This window comes from Microcebus murinus, chromosome 24 (assembly GCF_040939455.1).
Source record: "Microcebus murinus isolate Inina chromosome 24, M.murinus_Inina_mat1.0, whole genome shotgun sequence".
NCBI lineage: Eukaryota > Metazoa > Chordata > Mammalia > Primates > Cheirogaleidae > Microcebus > Microcebus murinus.
The window spans coordinates 10,805,320-10,826,416 of NC_134127.1; the positions used below are offsets into that span (position 1 = coordinate 10,805,320).

Genomic DNA, 21,097 nt, shown 5'->3' on the forward strand with positions numbered 1-21,097 from the left:
CCGGCTAATTTCTTTCTATTTATAGTAGAGTCTTGCTCTTCCTCAGGCCTGTCTCGAATTCCTGAGCTCAAGCAATCCTCCCGTCTTGGCCTCCCAGAGTGCTAGGATTACAGGCGTGAGCCACCGTGCCCGGCCAACCTGGAAAATTCTTAACAATGTTTTTTTACCTTATTATTTGCTGACCATTTCAGAGTACCCTAAACTTCACTGGTTTTATAAGACGTGCCTAAACTGGTGAGACGCTTATACTCACTAGGAAAAAAAATGACATTACAGGTTTTATTTCTATTAAGGAAACGGGGCATATTTTCTCTCTGAAAGTGTAATCATTCACTGCAAGCTCTCCTCAGGTAGCACGTAGGTGACCTGCAGCTGCTGGGAAGGGTCAGCTCACACCAGTGAAGCTGCAAGGGCACCATATCCAGGGAAAGCACATGTGACTTTGGGACACTTAGTCTTGTTCAGATAAGTCGCCATGTGTTGAACTGTTCATTTGATCTAAATGTTAGATGAGACCTCTGCCAAGGCTACACTGATAAGATTCAATAGTACTAATAGCTAACATTTATTGAGAGCTTATTACTCACAATGTTCACCTTCTCTTTCAACATACCCAGGAGGTAGGTGTACCTATTTTGCATGTGACAGAAACTGCTAATTGCCATCCATATCCTTTCTCCTCTTTCTTCTTAACTGAACCCTGATTTTATTAGGGGCAGCAATGTGACTACCTAAGACTACATATCCCATCCTCCCCTGCAGCTCAATATGTCAGTGACATTAAGTCCTAGCCAGGAGACACACAGAGAAGGGTTGTGTGGAACTTTCAGGAAGGCTGTTTAAAGAGTACTGACTCACAACTGGGACGCATGCCTGCCGTTCTGTCTCTACTCCTCCCCTTTCTCATCCAGGATGACTCTGGTGTTCCAGCCATCCCTTCCTGGCCTGCACGGCTGGAGCTCCATGCCAGACAATCAACTGATCAGCCCTGAATTCATCTTGTAACTTTCTGTATGAAAGAATAAACCTTTGCATGTTTAAGCCACCACTACATGCAGCTGAACCAAATCCTACACAGTTAGAGATGGGAAAAATGAAAGCTACAGAGGTTAAGTAACATGTCCAGAGTAACCAACCCAGCAAGTCAGCCAGTAAGGAGCAAGGAGCGAGCTAACCCAGGTCTGCTGACTCCATGGTCCACACTCTTAATGAGGCGCCACCAAGGCAGTATCACTGTCTGCTGTGCCTACTGTTGTCCCTGGTGCTAGCACAGCACCTGGCATGTCACAGGCACACGACAGATACCTCGCAAATAAACGAATGACTTGTTACACTGCCTCATTAGTGTTCCAGATAGGAGTTTAAACACAGCTTCCAACATACTATATTCTTTTAGAAATGTTAAACACCTAGGAGAAAATACATTATTTTGTCAATAAAATTAGGACATCAGTACAATAAACATAGAAGACAATATCTAATTGTAATATAAAGGCCTAAAATAGATGCAATCACATCAATTCTTGAGAAACAGCACTAAGAAGCCATTTTCTTACCGATAGTTACATCTCCTCTGATTTCGCTTTCTACACACACAACTGCTCCAGGAGCAATCTTCACACTGTAGGAAGAAAAAAGTAACACTCATCAAGGATAAGATTAAAAATATTGTTATAGAAGCTACCTTTAAGGTTATACAAATTGATGGGAAAATGGAAAGTCAATTGTAAGAGGGCAAGGTTTTAATATAAACTTCTCAAGTGGCATGCCATCAGGCCAAAATCATATATGATGTACTATTAAAATGTTTGAGAAGAAAGTGTTAAATTTTTTTTAATTTAATGCCAGCATTGTTTCTAAATAGCAAAAAGCTGAACACAACCTAGAAATTCATCAGTAAGGGACTGTTAATAAATTATGGTATACTCTGGACACTCATCAGAAAGAATGAATAATCCCTCGTAAAGACTCTGGAATGATTTACAAGCTATACTGTTAAGTGAAAAAAGCAAAGCTAAAAAATGGACAAATATGTAATATGCCACTATTTTTGTAAACAGGAGGAAAAGGAATGTACAAACTATTTAACAACCAGCAAAGTAATATAGAAAATTAAAATTTACAAATACTTCTACTTATCCTCTAACTATATACATGCATAATCAAGCTGTTTAACAAGTGATATAAATTGTATTACAAATTGTTTAAGATTAATAACTTCTATATAACTTATTGATGCTTTTTTTGATAGCCTGTGTGATCTTTTATTTGATGTGTACCTAGCTAAAAGCTGCCCCTAGCTGAGCCAGGGGCTGACATGAGGAACTGCATCAACTGATAACTCCATTAAAGTGATAGTTACTGGAAAACTTGTTTTCATTAAGAAAATAATTTTTCCTAATAGCAATGGTATTCATAGTGTTACATGTGATCTCAGCTTCTATGAAATAACAATATCTTAAATATTTTGTCTTTATAATTCTGTCTGAATTTTTCAAACTTTTGATTTGTAGCTGTTCATTGCTAATATACAGAAATATAACAATTTTGTATATTGACCGTGTATCTTGAGACCATGCTAAACGCACTTAGTTCAAGTAGCTTTTTTGTACATTCTTTACAATTTTCCATATAAACAGTTATGTTATCTGTAAATAAAGTTTTATTTCTTCTATTCCAATCTGTATGCTTATTATTTTTTTCTTGCCTTATTGCTTTGGTTTAGAATTCTAACACAGTATTAAATAGGTGTCATGAGAGCAGACATCCTTGCTTTGTCCTCAATATTAGTGGAAAGCATTCTAGTCCCGTAAGATCAATAAAATCCTGGAAACTATCTTTCAAGCCATGAATTTTGCATTTTAAGTAAATTATTAAAACTTGGTATGTGAAACAGTTAAAGCTTTGTTGACCAAAATATTGCTGTCTTGGTTTAGATTTTTTCCAAAAGTTGTTTTCTCATTTCAGTAAATACGTTCTGCAACCAGCAAGGACTGGAAATCTAGATTGCAATGATTTGCTCCTATCAATTTTTCTAAGGTTCTATCACATGCATGAAAATGCTTATTTTTAACTTACATAGATAACATTAAAAATGATACTTTCTATTTGTGTTCCATGAATTTTTGATACTTTTTTGATACAAAAAATTACTGTAAGACTTTATTTTTTCAAATGCTTTATTGTGAAATAGTTTCATAATGTTCTTATAATTGTGTACTTCTTGATGGTTGATGATTGCTTGAATATTGACAAGCTATCTCTTTAATGACAGATAACAAACTAATAATACCAGGTGCCTCCAGAGAGGGGAGCAGGACAGTACGTGCACAAGGGTAGATGTAAATTTTTTTCATTATATACCATTTTTTAATTGTTTGCATTTTGAACCATACAAATATATTTCCTATTCAGAAACTAAATATTATAAATAAAGTAGAAAAAAGTAGATGGATTAATAAAATGTTCTTAAGACTAGGACCAAAATAGGACTTCTACAAAGCATAAATTAATGAAATCCTACCAATGACCCTTCTGGGTTACATGGCCCATCAAGAGTCATTCTGCTGTACCAAGAAGCCACTAAAAAAAAAAAAGAGTCATTTTGCTGAAATCACGAAAATATGTAACCTTCATATTGAGTCAGAGAAGAAAGAAAAGTTTTAGCAAAATGGAGAATAACAAAGCAGAAAATCACTTGGTTCAACCGTCCTCTCATTTTATACATAAAGGAACCAAAACTCAGAGACTAGAAATTTCTGGAAGCCTGTGGCATCACTGTCCCGAAATAAATCATCTCTTTTCTGTTAGTTGAAAGTTTATTGAAAACATCTCATCACTTTAGATATTTTTCCTGTGATAACTGAATGACGCTATCCTTGAATGTACCATTTGTAAATGTCATTTCTCTGATACTTTTCATTTCAGTGGGTTTTTGTGTTAAAATATGCAATTTTATTAAGCCTTAGTCAAATAAATTAGCCTATCTAAAATGTCTCTTGTTTTAGACCTTATTTTTTCATTGCAATTTTCCATTCCCTCAGGCTCCTTGAAAAGACCATAATCTCACATTTAACATGTCCTGGGCAACAGAGCAGGAAAGACTCACACGTGCCCCCTGCTGTCAGTTTTATGCCCAAGGGAGCGATCTCCCTGGTAGTGTGTGTCACACGCAGCACACTTTTCAGTGAGGCGGAGATAATTCACCACTAGATCAACTAAATTGTGGTTCCAACATCTCGAAGTGCAGGACCCCACTGTACCTCCAAGTAGGGAGCAGACAGCTGGGAGGAGAAGGCTTCACTTCTGACCTATTAAAATACTAACAATACCTTCATCTACACTGTATGTTACTACATATTGTGCATAATATTTATAATACATCTGTTTCTGTTTACCTTATGAAAACAGATTACAGATTGCCTGCTTAAACAGAAGAAAAACCTAAATTTTAATTTATGGCATCATAAACAACGGTGGTTTTCTTTGTCAAATAGAGTCAGCACCGAGGCGAGAGGATTTTTCCAGCCCAGGAGTTGGAGACCAGTCTGAGCTCGAGACCCCTGTCTCTACAAAATATATTTTTTTAAAAAATTAGCCGGGCGTGGTGGAGTGCGCCTGTGGTCTCAGCGACTCGGGAGGCTGAGGCAGGAGGATCGCTTGAGTTCAGGAGTGTGAGGTTGCAGTGAGCTATGATCACACCATTGCACGCTGGCCTTGGTGACACAGCGAAACCGTCTCTTAGAAAAAGAAAAAAGAAAAAGAAAAGCCAGCAGAGGGTGCTCATCACCGCTTCACTAATGCATTTCTCTCATCCAAGCCCTGTCTTTCCCCCAGCAGTCCCCGGCGCCGAAGACTGCGGGACCAGAAGCCACAGTGATGACCTCACATGTTCACAAAGGCGCTTGTCCACACCCGGCACACCAGGTCAGCTGTAGGGTAGGCGCGGCCCCCTTTTGTGACGAACGACCTGCATCAGTTTACACACGTCGCCCGCGAGAGATAAGCGGGGTCCCGGGTGCGGCGAGCACCAGCGTGGGTGTGTCGCACACCCAGCAGGGAATCCCGCGCAGGCCACCGCGCACAGCGCGCCCAGGACGGCCGGCCGCAGGGGTAGAAGGGGCGCGGCCTCCCGGTGCGACCCGGCGAGGGCCCGACGTCATTCTTCCCCCGCAGCCTCGCCCGGAGACCCCTTCTGCGCAGGCGTGTGCGGAGGAGGGACGGCGACAAGAAAGAACAAAAACCTTCCAGGCACCGATTCCGCGTCCCTTCTCAGCCCTCCCCACTCCCACTCCGTCGCCTCCTCCCTCAGCGGACTCCTGGTCTGGGCTTTAGGTACCACCAGCCCGAGCGCCCGGGATGAGACACCCTCTCAGTCCCCTCCGTGGGCGACCAGGGACTGGTTCCAGCCTTGTGGAGAATAGAGAACAGGCGTTTCTCGAGCAGCAGACCCACCTCTTCTGAGTCTTCTCCGCCATGGTACGGCTCCGTCTCCAATGGGAGCCGAGTTCGACACCGTGGCCTGGGTAGAGCGATGGTTTCTGTGCTCGATTGGAAAGCCTGGCAGGGTTGGGAGAGGGGCGGAGTCTCTGGAGGGGCGGGGCCACGGGCGGGGCCCGCGAGCTGAGGGGCGGGGCGCTCTGGGCCGCCCAGTTTACCTGTGCCCGGTGCGCGGGAGGGTGCGGGTTGCCGTGCGTGATCGCCCGCGGACTTCAGCCCCGTCCAGCGGGCCACAGACCCGAATTTAAAACAGCTGTTTGTCGCAAGCCAACGCGCATCATTATGACTTCATTTTACCCTCTCCCTTCGGTACTCCGCCCTGCCGGAGTTCCTTCGACCTCCCGGAAGTCCCTTTTCGGTCTCTGCCTCCCTCTGCAGTCAGGGCTCCTCCTGCTGGGCCCTGTCGCTTTCTCGTTCTGTATGGGCTCACCCTTCCCGTAGCTTACTGCCCTCCACCTGCTTGCTTTCGGTCAAATTAGTATCTCTAGTTCTGTCCTCTGCCGAGCTCCACACTGATACTCGATCGACTACTTGACGACTCCACTCGGATGCCTCAAAGTCTTTCCTAAACTGTCCAGAACAGAGCTTTCAGTTAATGCCCAAGTCCTCCCTCTACCCAGGTGCTCCTTCCAGCCCTATTTCGGTAAAATAATCTACCATTTGCCCAGTCGCTCAAGCCGGACACTCGGGAGTCACCCCTCGCCCTCCTCACCCCTACACGTAATAATGGACCTGCAAGTTCTGCGGGTCCTAGGGCCTCAGCGTGGCACTTTTCGCTGTTTATAGCTCCACCATCTCTCTAGCCTGACCCCAGCAACCGGGTCTCATCCCTGTTCTCTGCTCCCTCCGTCTTTGGCCTCTAAAATAACGCCCCCATCTTCCCACCCAAAACCCCAGTGCAAGTCATTCTCTTGTAGTCAGAATCACCCTTTAAAAGCCAAATCCAGTTCTTTTATTTCCCATTCCTCTTAAAATCCACAGTACTTCCATAACCTATCTCCATGCTAGATCCAGTAAACTGAGTGTATAGTGTGTTGTGTACATGGTATTGTTTTATGTGCTTGGGATATAGCAATAAACAAAACAAAGTCCTTCATTTGTAGGGGTCACATTCATTGTAGTAGGGGGCAGGCAATAAATGAATCAAGAAATACATATATAAGGGGTGCTGATATGAAAAAAAAGTAGCATAAGGAAAGGAGTGGTGGTGAGGAAGGGGAACCTCGATTTTAAGAACTTTCCTCCCTCCTGCTCACATTCCTGTTCCCCCTCCCCAGTCCAGGGAGTTGTCTGTCCACAACTGGAAAATGAGATTTTTCATTCACTTAGTGAAGAAAATATGACAGTATGATGCCTAGAAAGGCAAATAACGTCCTATGTACACTAAACTTTGGAAAGTAATGTTTTTCGTAGATGTCATTATTAATATACCACCAAAATGTGTTTTGGTTTCCATAGTGCACTTACCTTTATCAGAAAGCCAACTTTTATTCTGCTTATCTCCTGTGCTTTTGTTTGCCTTTTCCTCACCCGGGCCCTCGGAAACCAAATAAAAAGGCCAGAGAGAGCCTGGTTGAGATTTCTCGTGCAGGTAGGCAGCAGTTAAGGACTCTGGAAGGGACAGTGTCTTTTGTTCTAGTTCATCATGGATTGGCTTCAGCTCTTCTTTCTCCATCCTGTGTCACTTTATCAGGGGGCTGCGTTTCCTTTTGCGCTGCTGTTTAATTATCTCTGCAGGAAGGATTCATTTTCCACTTGTGCCAGGTAGGCTGGATGGCTGATTTTGCTCTTACATCTAGAAATATTATAGGAGGGCAAAAAGCACAGAGTGGACTACGGATGTGAGGGCCACATATTAATTACACTTATTTTAAACTTAGTGTCACTGCCATTGATTATTGATTGCTTGGTAATGATTATATATAATAGAATAAGATAGAAATGGAAATTGACATCACATCTGCATGGACTCAAAGTTTGATAGGTTCACATTAGATGACAAATGGGGATTGCTTGAGGCCTGGAGTTTGAGACCAGCCTGGGCAACATAGCAAGACTCCATCTCTACAAAAAATTAAAAAATTAGCTGGGTGTGGTGGTGCATGCCTGTAATCCCAGGTACTTGGGAAGCTGAGGCGGGAGGATCACTGGAGGCCAGGAGTTTGAGGTTGTGGTGAGCTATGATTGGGCCACTGCACTCCAGCCTGGGTGACAGCGCAAGACCCTGCCTCTAAGAAAAAAAAGAAAGAAAGAAAAAGAAAAAAAGGGCAAACTGATGAAAATAAACTCCAGGGAGAGATGGCTGTTACAGTGGTACAGGAATTCCCCAAGTGGGTACGTGTATGCCAACTATATATCCCATATATTCTCAAATAATCCTGGTTTCATGGAATTTTATAATTTTCAATAAAATTAAATGTTATATAAATTTACATCAATATAAGTTATATTTATAACTAAATGTGATTTTTAAAATCCTTTTGTATGATTCCTTGGAGAAATAAGTCAAATGAATTTTGTTAGATTAGCTATATCTCAGTTTGGGCTCCAAAAATTATTCTCACTAGAAATTTGATAACTTGATTGCAATTTTTTTTAATATTAAATAACCTCAATACATTAGAGACAGTCCCTATTTTTAAAAAGGTTTTGTGGAATATCCTTTTGTAAAGTTAAAATCTGTTGCCAAAAGGCCACTTCCTAGTAATTCACCTATTTGGGGAATTAGGATTTTCATATATTGGGGTCTCTTAAGTAAAATCTAGCTGTATCTAACAATCAGTTAGGATCGCTGAGTTTAATTAAACTGTGGTTTGTTACCACATGTTCACAACTGGCTGACGCCCTTACCTTCATTTATGGGAGCTGGGAGTAGGGAAATAGTTGTAAAGAAGTGTCCTATTGAGAAAGAATCACAAAACAAGTGGAAAAATAAGGGTCAATCCCCATGGAGTTACTATAGGGTTAAGATTGTTCACTTTGGATTCAGCCTGGTGAATCCTACCTCCCTCACTAAACCGAGTGTCCTTGTGTATATGAATAAACTTCCTTTGAAGTTCCCTGTCTTGATCTATAACATGGAGACAGTAATGCCTATCTCATTGGGTTATTTTAAGGATTAAATAAAGATATTTCTTGTAAAGGATCATTAGCACAATGCCTAAAATGAAGAAAGCAATGGATAAATCATATATCGTACATTGTACATGTGTAGATATTTTAATGTTTTATAACATTAGGAAAAAAAACCCAAAGAACAAAAAAGCACTGTTCTTTTCCTGCCTGTCTGCCTGAGGATCGACTACCGTGTTTCCCCGAAAATAAAACCTACCCATAAAATAAGCCCTAGCAGGATTTCTAAGCATTTGCACAATATAAGCCCTACCCCGAAAATAAGACCTAGTGACGGGCGTGTGTACACAGCATATGTGCACAACCCATGCATTTCGTGGTGGAGTGGTAAAGAAGATGAGCAGCCCAGCCTGTAATCCTAGCTCTCTGGGAGGCGGAGGCGGGCGGATTGCTCAAGGTCAGGAGTTCGAAACCAGCCTGAGCAAGAGCAAGACCTCGTCTCTACTATAAATAGAAATTAATTGGTCAACTAATATATATAGAAAAAGTTAGCCGGGCATGGTGGCGCATGCCTGTAGTACCCCCTACTCGGGAGGCTGAGGCAGCAGGATCGCTTGAGCCCAGGAGTTTTAGGTTGCTGTGAGCTAGGCTGACGCCACGACACTCACTCTAACCTGGGCAACAGAGCGAGACTCTGTCTCAAAAAAAAAAATAAAAAAAAAAGATGAGCAGCCCTTCTCATCTGCCCCATGAGAGCTCTATTGCTCGACATGAGAGATTGGGGCCAATGGTTCTAAAGGAAATAGAGTTGCAAGAAATTCAGGATGGAATTCGGGGTTTGGAGAGTTATGATGATGTTCCAGAAGAAGACAACGTAACTATATTTGAATAAATGTAGATTGTTGTACTGTACTTAAAAGAAATAACACATCCCCTGAAAATAAGCCCTAGGGTGTCTCCTTGAGGAAAAATAAATATAAGACCCTGTCTTATTTTGGAGGAAACATGGTATTATGGTGAAGTGGCTATCTGGACCGGGAAATTCATAATCAACCAGCTACCTCAGTGGGAACAAATGGTCATGGGCGCCCTTCACCTTGGGAAGGCAACAGGGCTAAGAAATTTGGGAAAAACTAGCCAAAATGTACAAGACCACACCAGATATCATCTTTGTATTTGGATTCTGACCCTGTCTTGGTGGTAGCAAGACAGCTGGCAAGATTTACGACTCCTTGATTTACACAAAGAAAAACAAACCCAAGCATAGACGTGCAAGACATGGCTGTAGGGGAAGGCAAAGACTGCAAGAAAATGAGGGAAGGAACGCAAAGGCACAATGAAGACAGAAGAACCCCAAAGGGCCAGTGGCTGGCAAAAAGGGATAAAGGTGTTGCAGTGACTTTATCTGCAGTGACTGTGCGGATTTTTCACAAGAGGATTAATAAACTCTAAACATTTTTTGTTTTTAAAAAGCCATAACACTAACTCACAAGATCTTAAAGCGTGCTCTCCAGGATGAAGGGTAGGTGTAAGGATTTTGTATGTAGCTTTTCAAACACTTCATTGAAGGGAGCATCGAGTCTTTTTTTCCCTCACCTTCTGGAACACTTCAGAGCAAGACGGCCTTGTGGAAAGGAATGGCGTTCATTCGTCTCCACGAGAGATTGTCTGGAGAGTTCTAGATCCTTCACACTAGGCTCACATCATTGTCGGGCAGACAACACACCAGGCCACTTCAAAGATGTCCCTACTACTGAGCCTTCCAGGTTCGCCAAGGGTGGGTGGTTTAATACCTTGGGTAGGAATCACCTGAATGGTGGGTATCAAAGAGAGAGGTTCCCATGGTCACTAAGGCCAGAACCAAGATTTGTCTCCTGGGGTCAAGTTTACAAACTGATCCTGTCTCATTCTTCCACGATTCTTTCCTTCAAAAGAGCAGCAAGAAAGCCTTAGAGAGCTAACAGCATGGCGCCATTTTTGGGTGTTCTGTGGAGCTACCTCGAGTGGGTTCCCGGGATGACATCTGAAGTGATTCATTCGCCACACAATGCTACCTTAGCTTCATCTGGCTGTCCTTTCTCTGGCAGGTACCTCTTCCTCCTGGCCGGGGGAGGCGCCCTGGCCTTGGCCGCCATGGGTCCCTACGCTGCTCTTGTCGTCATCCCTGCTCTCTGCGCTGTGGCTCTGCTCTGCTCCCTCGGCCCACAGGAAGTCCACAGGTGGGCTTTCCTCTTCCAGATGAGCTGGCAGAGCCTGTGTCACCTGGGGCTGCACTACACGGAGTATTATCTGCAAGAGCCTCCTTCCATGAGGTAATGCAGCCTGTTGGCTTGGCTGTGCTGGCGGTGGAGAGAAGTTTGAACCCTAATTCTTCCACATTCCAACAGTGTGACCTTGAGCCAGTCCTTTCACCGCTCTCTGACTCAGTTTCTTTTTCTGGGAAAGAAAGAAGGGAGTAACAATACCTATCTTGCCAGACTGTTGTGAATGTTAGAAAGAATATTAAATGTGGCCGGGCATGGTGGCTCACACCTGTAATCCTAGCAATCCTAGCACTCTGGGAGGCCAAGGCAGGCGGATCGCTCAAAAGTCAGGAGTTCGAAACCAGCCTGAGCAAGAGCGAGACCCCCTCTACTAAAAATAGAAAGAAATTAATTGGACAACTAAAATTATATAGAAAAAAATGAGCAGGGCATGGTGGCGCATGCCTGTAGTCCCAGCTACTTGGGAGGCTGAGGCAGAAGGATCCCTTGAGCCCAGGAGTTTGAGGTTGCTGTGAGCTAGGCTGATGCCACGGCACTCACTCCAGCCAGGGCAACAGAGTGAGACTCTGTCTCAAAAAAAAAAAAAAAAATATTAAATGTGACTCTGTGACTATTCATTGCTATTACATATTGTCTGTGCAACAGGGTGTCTGGCACTTAGCTGGGATTGTCATTGTGCCTGAGAGGGAGGGTGAGGCAGGAGACCCTTGCTGCGTTGCTGTGCCTGCCACAGAGACAGGATGCTGCTGCATCAGATTATTATTATTTTTTTTTTTCAGACAGAGTCTCACTTTGTTGCCCAGGCTAGAGTGAGTGCCATGGCGTCAGCCTAGCTCACAGCAACCTCAAACTCCTAAACTCAAGCGATCCTCCTGCCTCAGCCTCCCACATAGCTGGGACTACAGGCATGCGCCACCATGCCCGGCTGATTTTTTCTATATATATATATATATTAGTTGGCCAATTAATTTCTTTCTATTTATAGTAGAGACGGGGTCTCGCTCTTGCTCAGGCTGGTTTCGAACTCCTGACCTTGAGTGATCCACCCGCCTCGGCCTCCCAGAGTGCATCAGAGTTTTATCTTCATTCAGACTCAGCTGTTCTCGTCCTTCTGGAAGATTGGTAGTCACCCCATCTAGCAAACAAGAAAGCAGGAGCTAATTATAGTCTAGGGAAGTGTTGTCATGAGTCAATGAGGTCGCCAAGATTAGGGGGAAACACATCTTTATGATCTTGAGGCCTAATGTTCCTGGCAGCCCTGGCTACCACAGTTGGCACGAGTCCATGGTCGCGCAGAGAACAGAGGCTGGGACCACGCTAGATGGGTCACCTGTCTGGTTCTAGCCTGCCATTGGCTCACCTGCTTTGCCATCCTGACCACACCCAGAGGCTCTTTCTTTTTTTTATAATGACTATTTTCACCAAAGGCTTCAGACTTGCTTCTCTGAGGAAGACACAAGATGGCAGGTGGGTGGGGCGTAGGAGGTACGGAATGGGATGTGGTGAATCAGGATTTCAGTGGGAACCGGGGCCTGATGGGGCTGGAAGGGCAAGTTGGGCAGGATCCGGCTGGATGGGAGGAAGGCTGACCCGGGCCTGCCATGGGAAGGGTGTTAGTCAGCGAGGGCTGCCACGGCATGGCACCACAGGCTGGGTGGCCTGAATGACGGAAACTCATTTCCTCACACTTCTGGAGGCCGGAAGTCCCAGATGAAGAAGGGTGGAGCTCAGAGGCCTCTCTCCTTGGCTTGCAGCTGGCTGTCTTCTCCCTGTGTCGTCACAGGGTCTTCCCTCTCTCTCTGTGCCTCAATCTCCTCTTTGTATAAGGCATCAGTCACAAACAACGATTAGGGTCCACTCCCATGGCCTCATTTTAATCACCTCTTTAAAAGCCCCATCTCCAAATACAGTCACATTCTGAGGGACCTCGGGGTTAGACTTTTAACATATGAATTTTGTGGGGACACATTCAGCCCCTAACGGAAGGTGAGTTAGCAGGGGTTGGTGGCCTTTGGAGCTGCCTTGCTTTCTGTTAGGATAAGTCAAGTCAGTCAAGTGAGGCGGTCAGTTTTCCTCCAATCCTCAGACCCACAGACAGAAAGAGCAGCGGTTGGGAGGCAGCACTGTTTTCTCTCCACGGGACAGCGTTCCTGCTTGTAGAGGGTGGGTGGCACTGTGATTTTCATTTACTGTCCTCAGTAATCTTGCCAGCAGCATCTCCGATGGTGAAGCAGGAAGAATTCAGGGGATTGGTTAAGAGCACACCTCGAATTGCTAGTGACTCAGCATACACCCTCATTCGTTCCTCAGCACAAACCCCAGTCATGCAGAATCTTGCAGTCAGGGTCTGGTTCATATTTAAAATCTTCAACTTGGCCGGGCGCGGTGGCTCACGCCTGTAATCCTAGCACTCTGGGAGGCTGAGGTGGGAGGATGGCTCAAGGTCAGGAGTTCGAGACCAGCCTGAGCAAGAGCAAGACCCCATCTCTACTATAAATAGAAAGAAATTAATTGGCCAACTAATAGAAAAAATTAGCCAGGCACAGTGGTGCATGCCTGTAGTCTCAGCTACTCTGGAGGCTGAGGCAGCAGGATTGCTTGAGCCCAGGAGTTTGAGGTTGCTGTGAGCTAGGCTGACGCCACGGCACTCACTCTAGCCTGGGCAACAAAGCGAGAGTCTGTCTCAAAAATAAATAAATAAATAAATAAATAAAATAAATACAATCTTCAACTCCCTATAATCTTTTCTTTTTTTTTTTTTCTTTTGAGATACAGTCTCACTCTGTTGCCCTGGCTAGAGTGTTGTGGCATCAGCAATCTCAAACTCCTGGGTTTAACCAATCCTCCTACTTCAGCCTCCCAAGTAGCTTGGACTACAGGCATGCACCACCATGCCTGACTAATTTTTTTCCATATATTTTTAGTTGGCCAATTAATTTCTTTCTAATTAATTTCTTTCTGTTTATGGTAGAGACGGGGGTCTCACTCTGGCTCAGGCTAGTTTCAAACTCCTGACCTCAAGCAATCCGCCCACCTCGGCCTCCCAGAGTGCTAGGATTACAGGCATGAGCCACCATGCCTAGCCACTGTAATCTTTTCATTACTCAATTTTTGTCCCCTCTGTGGCAAACTTCCCCCAAGTCTCTGATTTCAATCTTTATAAGCCACTCTTGGAAATATTATGATCAATATTTCCCCACAGTATTCCTTGTCATTCTCTTATTTGCATCTCTGAGTAATGGTTAACTTCCCCACTGGCTTGATGCTGTCTAGTGTCAAATTAAATGACAAACAGAAAGGCTCTCTTAAAGAAAATGACGTTTATTTGGGAATAAGAGATTGCAATGGGTTACACGTGCCATAGTAAACGATGCAGGGAGGTAAAGGAAGACAAAGGTGTTTAAAGGAAAAATGAGGAGGAATACGTAATTGTTTTGCAATGATTGTCCTTGGCTACCAACATCAATAACAAGGGTGACGCCAGTCTGAGGTTGGACAGGCAGCTGCTGAGTAGATGTCCTCGCAGAAATATTTTTTGTGCAAGGTTGTAATTTTTGGTCTTTTGTGATAGTTTCTGTTATTAAGCATAGAAGCATAAGAACCCTCTTTTCATGGCCTTCCTTCCCTGGCTCATTTTTTCAGGATTTTTGGGGTTTGGTTTTGTTTTTTAACACAAGTGACTCCATATTGATTCTGACAACTTTCACTCTGGAATAGCACGTGGTTCTGAATTAATCCAGGAGTCTTTGTGGGGCGCTGCAGGCCATGAGATTGATCTTAACTCAACAGAGTAACCTATTTCCTGTGGGGTCATGTGTGACAGGCTGGAAAGGGAAAAGAATCAATATGGAGTGTTTTTACATTAAAAAAAAAAATTCTCTTTCAGGTTCTGCATCACTCTTTCTTCCCTCATGCTCTTGACCCAGAGGGTCACGTCCCTCTCACTGGACATTTGTGAGGGGAAAGTGGAGGCAACATCAGCAGGCATCAAGAGCAGGAGCTCGCTGTCTGAGCATCTGGGTAAGGCACTGCCCTATTTCAGCTACTTGCTCTTTTTCCCTGCTCTCCTCGGAGGCCCTTTGTGTTCCTTCCAGCGATTTCAGGCTCGTGTTCAAGGGTCCAGCTCTTTGTGTCCCAGGCACTCTTTCCGGGCTCTGACCTGGAAGGCGGTGCAGATTCTAGGACTAGAGTGCCTCAAGGTGGGCGTGCGGAGGGTGGTGGGTGCAGGAGCGGGACTGGCCGATTGCCGGCAACTCGAGTGTGTCTACGTCATGTGGGCCACAGCCGGGCTCTTCAAACTCACCTACTACTCCCAGTGGCTCCTGGATGACTCTGTCCTCCATGCAGCAGGCTTTGGGCCTGTGTCTGGTCAGAGCCCTGGGGACGAGGGATATGTCCCCGATGCAGACATCTGGACACTGGAAACAACCCACAGGATATCCCTGTTCACGAGAGAGTGGAACCACAGCACAGCTCGGTGGCTCAGACGGCTCGTGTTCCAGCATAGCAGGGTCTGTCCACTCTTGCAGACGTTCGCCTTCTCTGCCTGGTGGCATGGACTCCACCCAGGACAGGTGTTCGGTTTCCTTTGCTGGGCTGTGATGGTGAAAGCTGACTACCTGATTCACGCCTTTGCCACTTTGTTTATCAAATCCTGGCCAGGGAGGCTGCTCTATAGAACCCTCGCCTGGGCCCACACGCAGCTGATCATTGCCTACATCATGCTGGCTGTGGAGGTCAGGAGCCTCTCTGCCCTCTGGTTGCTGTGGAAATCCTACAACAGTGTCTTCCCTGTGGTGTACTGTGTTCTGCTTTTTCTATTAGCGAAGAGAAAGCACAAATTTAACTGACATCTTTCCTCGGCTTTCATCCTCTACAACAGTGAAACAGAGTTTAGAAAGTGCCAGATGATGCATTGATAACACGTGTGTTCGAACTTTTCCATAATAAAGGATTGGATGGATATACCTGATGAATTGCCATAGAAATTTGTGTGTCTGCTTTACTGAGGACACAAAAAAGAAAAAGACCTGGTTTCTTCCCTTAGAGTTGACAATCTAGGTGTGGAAGCAAAGTTTAAATAAAGCAATAGATAAAAACACAAGGTGCTGTGAACCAAATGGCAAACGGTCTATACGTGGATGCCCAAAAATTGAGAGTCCAGTTGACCTACTAGAACGTGAACTTTAGCAACACAAAGACAAAAACAAAACAAAACCTAAATCATATCATCAGACTGGTTTGCTATATGAACTGAAGACTCATCCCGAATCCATAAGTTTGAAAAATTTGGCCCAAATTTGGAAATTTGAAAAATTTGGTCTAAAAATGGTAAGGCTGACATTATTCTCAGAGATACATTAGCAAACTGAAAATCCACCTAAGACTTGATAACTACTTACATAATTGTTAAATACAAAACCGACTCATGAAATGTGTCTTACAAAGAGACCAATAACAGGAAGTAAACACTTTTAGCATAACTTTGAGGGTAGGTCTGATTCCTTTTTCTTGGCATATCCTAAATAACTGCCTCTGTTTTTTCCTCTGTTAGGATTTAAAATGCACCAAGAGAAAGGTATCAGGACCTCCAAGCAGTACTGAAGCAATGTCATACCAGCATGTTCAAAGTTTTGCCACCTGTGCAGGCCACCCATGCTATTTTATAATTACCATTTTTCTTTAATCAACTTTAATTCAGCTTTTTAAAACTCACGTTCCTTCGAAGCAATGGCATTGATGCCCTTTGGTGTACTAATTATATTTGATTCTAGTACTAACTACAAGAAACACACACTTGTTCAAACTAAAAATGTTTATTCGTGTACTGTTTAAAACCAGATGCTGATTCACCACCGAAGCATCGTACAAGTATCTAAGCTTGCTGAGTATTCCAAACCAATGCTTTCATCCTTTTCAAAATGGAAAATTGCCAAGTAAGCTTTTCATTTTTAAAACCTTACAAGAAGAACGCAAAGGTGAGAAGTTATAGATCACTTAGAAAGTTATAGGTTCAGGACTGGGCACGGTGGCTCACGCCTGTAATCCTGGCACTCTGGAAGGCTGAGGCGGGCAGATTGCTTGAGGTCAGGAGTTCGAAACCAGCCTGAGCAAGAGCGAGACCCTGTCTCTACTATAAATAGAAAGAAGTTAATTGGCCAGCTAATACATATATAGAAAAACTTAGCCGGGCATGGTGGCGCATGCCTGTAGTCCCAGCTACTCGGGAGGCTGAGGCAGGAGGATTGCTTGAGCCCAGGAGTTTGAGGTTGCTGTTGAGCTAGGCTGGCACCACAGCACTCACTCTAGCCTGGGCAACAAAGCGGGACTCTCTCTCAAAAAAGGAAAGTCATAGGTCCATATCACTAATTGACATCAAGGCAAACAAACCAACCAACAAACAAGCCCAGTCTTAGCACACAGAGCATTCATGTCATCTCTCTATGAACAGAGAGGGCATGAATTTGTGTGGCCTTCGCCAGAATGACCGTGTCCCTTCTCTCACCGTACTCAATAGCTCAGAGGGGACAGGGTGGACAGATGGGGTTTCCCAGAGTCGAGAATAGTAAAAAGAGGATGTTAAGGGACACCAAGGCCATTACAAACATGTCACTGAAATGACCATCCTTAGACTACCGGAGAGGCCAGTGGGGTGGCGGTGGCAGTGGGATTATAAGTCGGTAGGAAATTTGGAGTTATAATCATGGCAGCATTATTTATTATAGGAAAAAATGTTCAACATTTGGGAAAATAGTTAAGCAAATTACGATTGACTATTACAGAGCTATTAGAAATGAGTGCTTTTTATAGAGGTGCTTCGGGGGAGCTATTTCCATGGGTGTGTTCAGTTTATGAAAACCCATCCGGATGTACCTGAACATGTGTACAAGTTTCTGTATATAGGTTCCATGTCAATAATTTTTTTAAGTGAGTACTTTTAATGATTAGGGAAATGCTTATGATGAAATGTTAAATTTTAAGAAGTTGGTTAATAAAGCCTTTTTTTTTTGAGACAGAGTCTCGCTTTGTTGCCTAGGCTAGAGTGAGTGCCATGGCGTCAGCCTAGCTCAAGCAATCCTGCTGCCTCAGCCTCCCGAGTAGCTGGGACTACAGGCATGTGCCACCATGCCCAGCTAATTTTTTCTATATATATTAGTTGGCCAATTAATTTCTTTCTATTTATAGTAGAGACAGGGTCTCGCTCTTGCTCAGGCTGGTTTCCAACTCCCAACCTCGAGTAATCCGCCCGCCTTGGCCTCCCAGAGTGCTAGGATTACAGGCGTGAGCCACCACGCCCGGCCAATAAAGCCTTTTAAAATGCAATCTGGCCTCTAACTCTGTCTCCCCATTGATGGCCAGGAATAATTTCTACTCCTCTGACTGGTCCAAGCAGGAAGTCTCTTTCCTTCCCTTTCTATTTGCATCCTATAGTGAGGGATTCATTCTGGTGGACAGTATAAACAACAGTGTGACTTGAGGGAATTTATCAAAGAGAAAATGGCAGAGCCAGTGATGTAGGCTGGGAGCCATCTGTCTACACAGAAGATAGCCTGGATCCAAGATGGGTGGGAAATGCAGAGGAGGTCTCCTGTCAGTCCCATTCCTTTTGTTAGGACTTAACTTTTCCCTGACGTCTGCATTTGACAAAGTTAGTTTCCGTGCAATTCTGTCACTCCCAAGACCCTGCCCATTGCCTCCCAAATTCCCTTGCCACATGACTGGTAGCACCTGCTTATTAACCTCTCTTGTTAATTTGCTCTGATCTTGCTTGCAGGACTGGATTTGATGTTTTCCTTCTCTTGCTTGACCCAGAAATGGCCCCCAGATTACCCTTGCTTTCTGTCTGGTTCTGGTGCATTTGTTGGCCCAAGCGGAATAGTTATTTCAACAAATCATGCCTATCCCAACAAATGCAAGGAAGAGGCCGGCAGCCTGTCCTGCAGGCAGTAGACCTGCATAAGTGAATTTGATTCTGTGGACCAAGCACTAGAGAGGAGTAACCCTTGGAAACAGTACTCAGTGGGCACACCACTCCTGGCCAAGGCCGGTCTCCCACTTTAATCAACCAAATCCCTCTGAAGGGTTTGGCAGCTCTTTCAGACTCCCGGGGGACTTAATCTGTTTGTTTGAAAATATTGTCTGAGAGTCTGGTGACTAAGAAATCCCTGAGAGGGGAGTAAGCTAAGCTGTGAAAACCAACAAGCTCAGAACGTTGGCAAAGTTTAATTAGAAAATGTTGGCTGGGTGTGGTGGCTCACATCTGTAGTCCTAGCACTTTAGGAGGCCAAGGCAGGAGGATCGCTTGAGGCTAGGAGTTCGAGACCACCCTAGGGGCAACATAGCAAGACCCCTGTCTCTATGAAAAAAAAAAAAAAAGAAAAATTAGCTGGGCATGGTGGCACATGCCTGTAGTCCCAGCTACTCAGGAGGCTGAGGCAGGAGCATTGCTTGAGCCCAGGATTTTGAAGCTGCCGTGAGCTATGATTGAGCCACTGCATTTCAGGCTGGGCAACAGAGTGAGACCCTGTCTTTAAAAAATAAAAATTAGAAAAAAAGAAAACAGAAAATGTTTAACAGAAAGCTACATTTGCCTTACTACGAGGAGCAAGGAACTGTAGATATCATGGCATTGTCTAGGAAGTGCATTATGTAAACTTCAGGTCATCTATTGGCCTGTTATTTTGAATAAGCTACCCTCATAGTGCAGCCCCATCCTTCTGATACCCAGGCAGCTACTCAGCAGTGTTAGCTGAGCTGCCTTCTTTTTTTTTTTTTTTTTTTTAGTTTTTTACCCCTTACATCTTAGGCTGATGAGCTGCCTTCTTAACCTGTTGGCAGCTGCCATGACCAGCAGGCAGCTGGTGGCTCTTATGGGCCTCCCAGGTTTAGCTTCCACTCCAGTTGTTAGGCTTCTCCAAAGGAGCCAATCCAACCTTGGCTTGTTCTACCCACAGGAAGACTTCACTGATACACATTCTGCCTGTGGATTCATCAATTCCATGGGAATTTGGAAAAGGAGGTTGCTATGGTTTGAGCATGTCCCCCAAAGTTCATGTGTTAGAAACTTAATCCCCAATGCAACAGTGTTGGGGGGTGGGGCCTAACAAGAGGTACAGTCATGTCTCACTTAAAAATAGGGATATGTTCTGAGAAATGCATCGTGGGTGGTTTTGTTGCTGGGCAAACATGGTGTGTGTCCCTAGACAGTACAGCCTGCTACACACCTAGGCTATATGGTATAACAGAGCCTATTGCTCCTAGGCTATATGACAACCCAAAATGAGTGATTTGAGGAAAGGATCTCAATCAATTGAGGTTTATTAAGCCAGCTTTAGAGCACATCTGGGGAAAAGACAAGCCACAGATGTGTCTGTTGCTGTTTTTTTCTGAAGAAGTTTTCAGGAGGTTTAGTGTTTATACATTTTCTTAAACGAGAGTTGGGGGGAAGGAATGTAGGAAGAGGGGCAAGTAGACAGTAAGACAAATTATTACATTCTCGTGAGACTTTGGTTAGCGCCCAGAAAATCTACATTTTACATATGACAAGGCGAATGTTTGAAGAGAAAAAGGAAGTAAGGGAGGAATCAATTATGTAGATTTCCCTGGGTGGCTGGAAGAATGATTGATCTTGTCTTGTCTCTGTTCTGCACCTGGGAGGGTAAGCTTGGAATCAATGTTATTAGCGCAGAATTGAAGAGACTTTAGTTTTAGGAGCTAGGCTTAGCCTGCAGATGCAAAGTTATAATATGCATGTCCTTATTTATGCGAGGCCAGCAAAGAATTGCCTTATGAATGATGTCTGGGGCAGTCCTTAGTAGATGCCCAAGGTCCTTTACCTTTCCATAGGGCTCTGGCTAATCCACAATGTTAGGAACAACTATTCATTTGGGAGGGGGTGTTGCATGACTCAGCCTCCCAGCTGGACCTTTCCTTTTCCATAAGGAGTTGGGAGGGTGGGTCTCGAGATTTCATTTTCCTTAACAAAGCCATGATCCACCTCTGCCCAGAAGATGCGACTCAGCCTGTATCATCTCCCTCCTGCAGGCGACGAGCCATCCCTCTGGTCACCTGAGATGCCCTGGCAGCTAGCCTGCCAAGCCTGGGTGAAAGGGGAAGTGATGAGCAGCATGTTGATGATGAAGCAGTTTCAGCGGGTGTGAAAGAAGCGATTTGACCACTGTGTTCATAGGAACACCGCAAAGCCCAATAGATTATAGGCATTGCATCAGCCAACTGCAATCACTAGTAATTGTCCTGATGAA

General features: G+C 44.4%; 2 protein-coding genes across 4 annotated transcripts in view; one reads left to right on the forward strand and one right to left on the reverse strand.

The window, feature by feature from the left end:
- DCTN6 (dynactin subunit 6) overlaps positions 1-5,576 on the reverse strand; it is a 20,718-nt gene extending 15,142 nt beyond the window's left edge. The window contains exons 1-2 of the mRNA XM_012784149.3: positions 5,455-5,576; positions 1,557-1,621 (exon numbers count right to left, since the gene is read on the reverse strand). Coding sequence (XP_012639603.1) covers positions 1,557-1,621; positions 5,455-5,477 — 88 coding nt within the window. The 5' untranslated portion in view covers positions 5,478-5,576. The remainder of the gene's footprint in view (positions 1-1,556; positions 1,622-5,454) is intronic.
- On the forward strand, positions 4,852-16,049 carry MBOAT4 (membrane bound ghrelin O-acyltransferase MBOAT4). Of its 3 annotated transcripts, none has more exons than XM_012784145.2 (3): positions 4,852-4,926; positions 10,659-10,883; positions 14,722-16,045. In XM_012784145.2, exons 1-3 carry the CDS (start codon positions 4,889-4,891, stop codon positions 15,683-15,685), a joined length of 1,227 nt encoding a protein of 408 aa, XP_012639599.1. In that variant the 5' UTR covers positions 4,852-4,888; the 3' UTR covers positions 15,686-16,045. The 3 variants fall into 3 exon arrangements, with proteins under 3 accessions (XP_012639599.1, XP_075853452.1, XP_012639602.1); XM_012784148.3 differs by lacking the exon at positions 4,852-4,926 and adding an exon at positions 7,130-7,263 and having other exon boundaries at positions 14,722-16,048; XM_075997337.1 differs by lacking the exon at positions 10,659-10,883 and having other exon boundaries at positions 4,887-4,926; positions 14,722-16,049.
- The last annotated feature ends 5,048 nt before the right edge of the window (positions 16,050-21,097 follow it).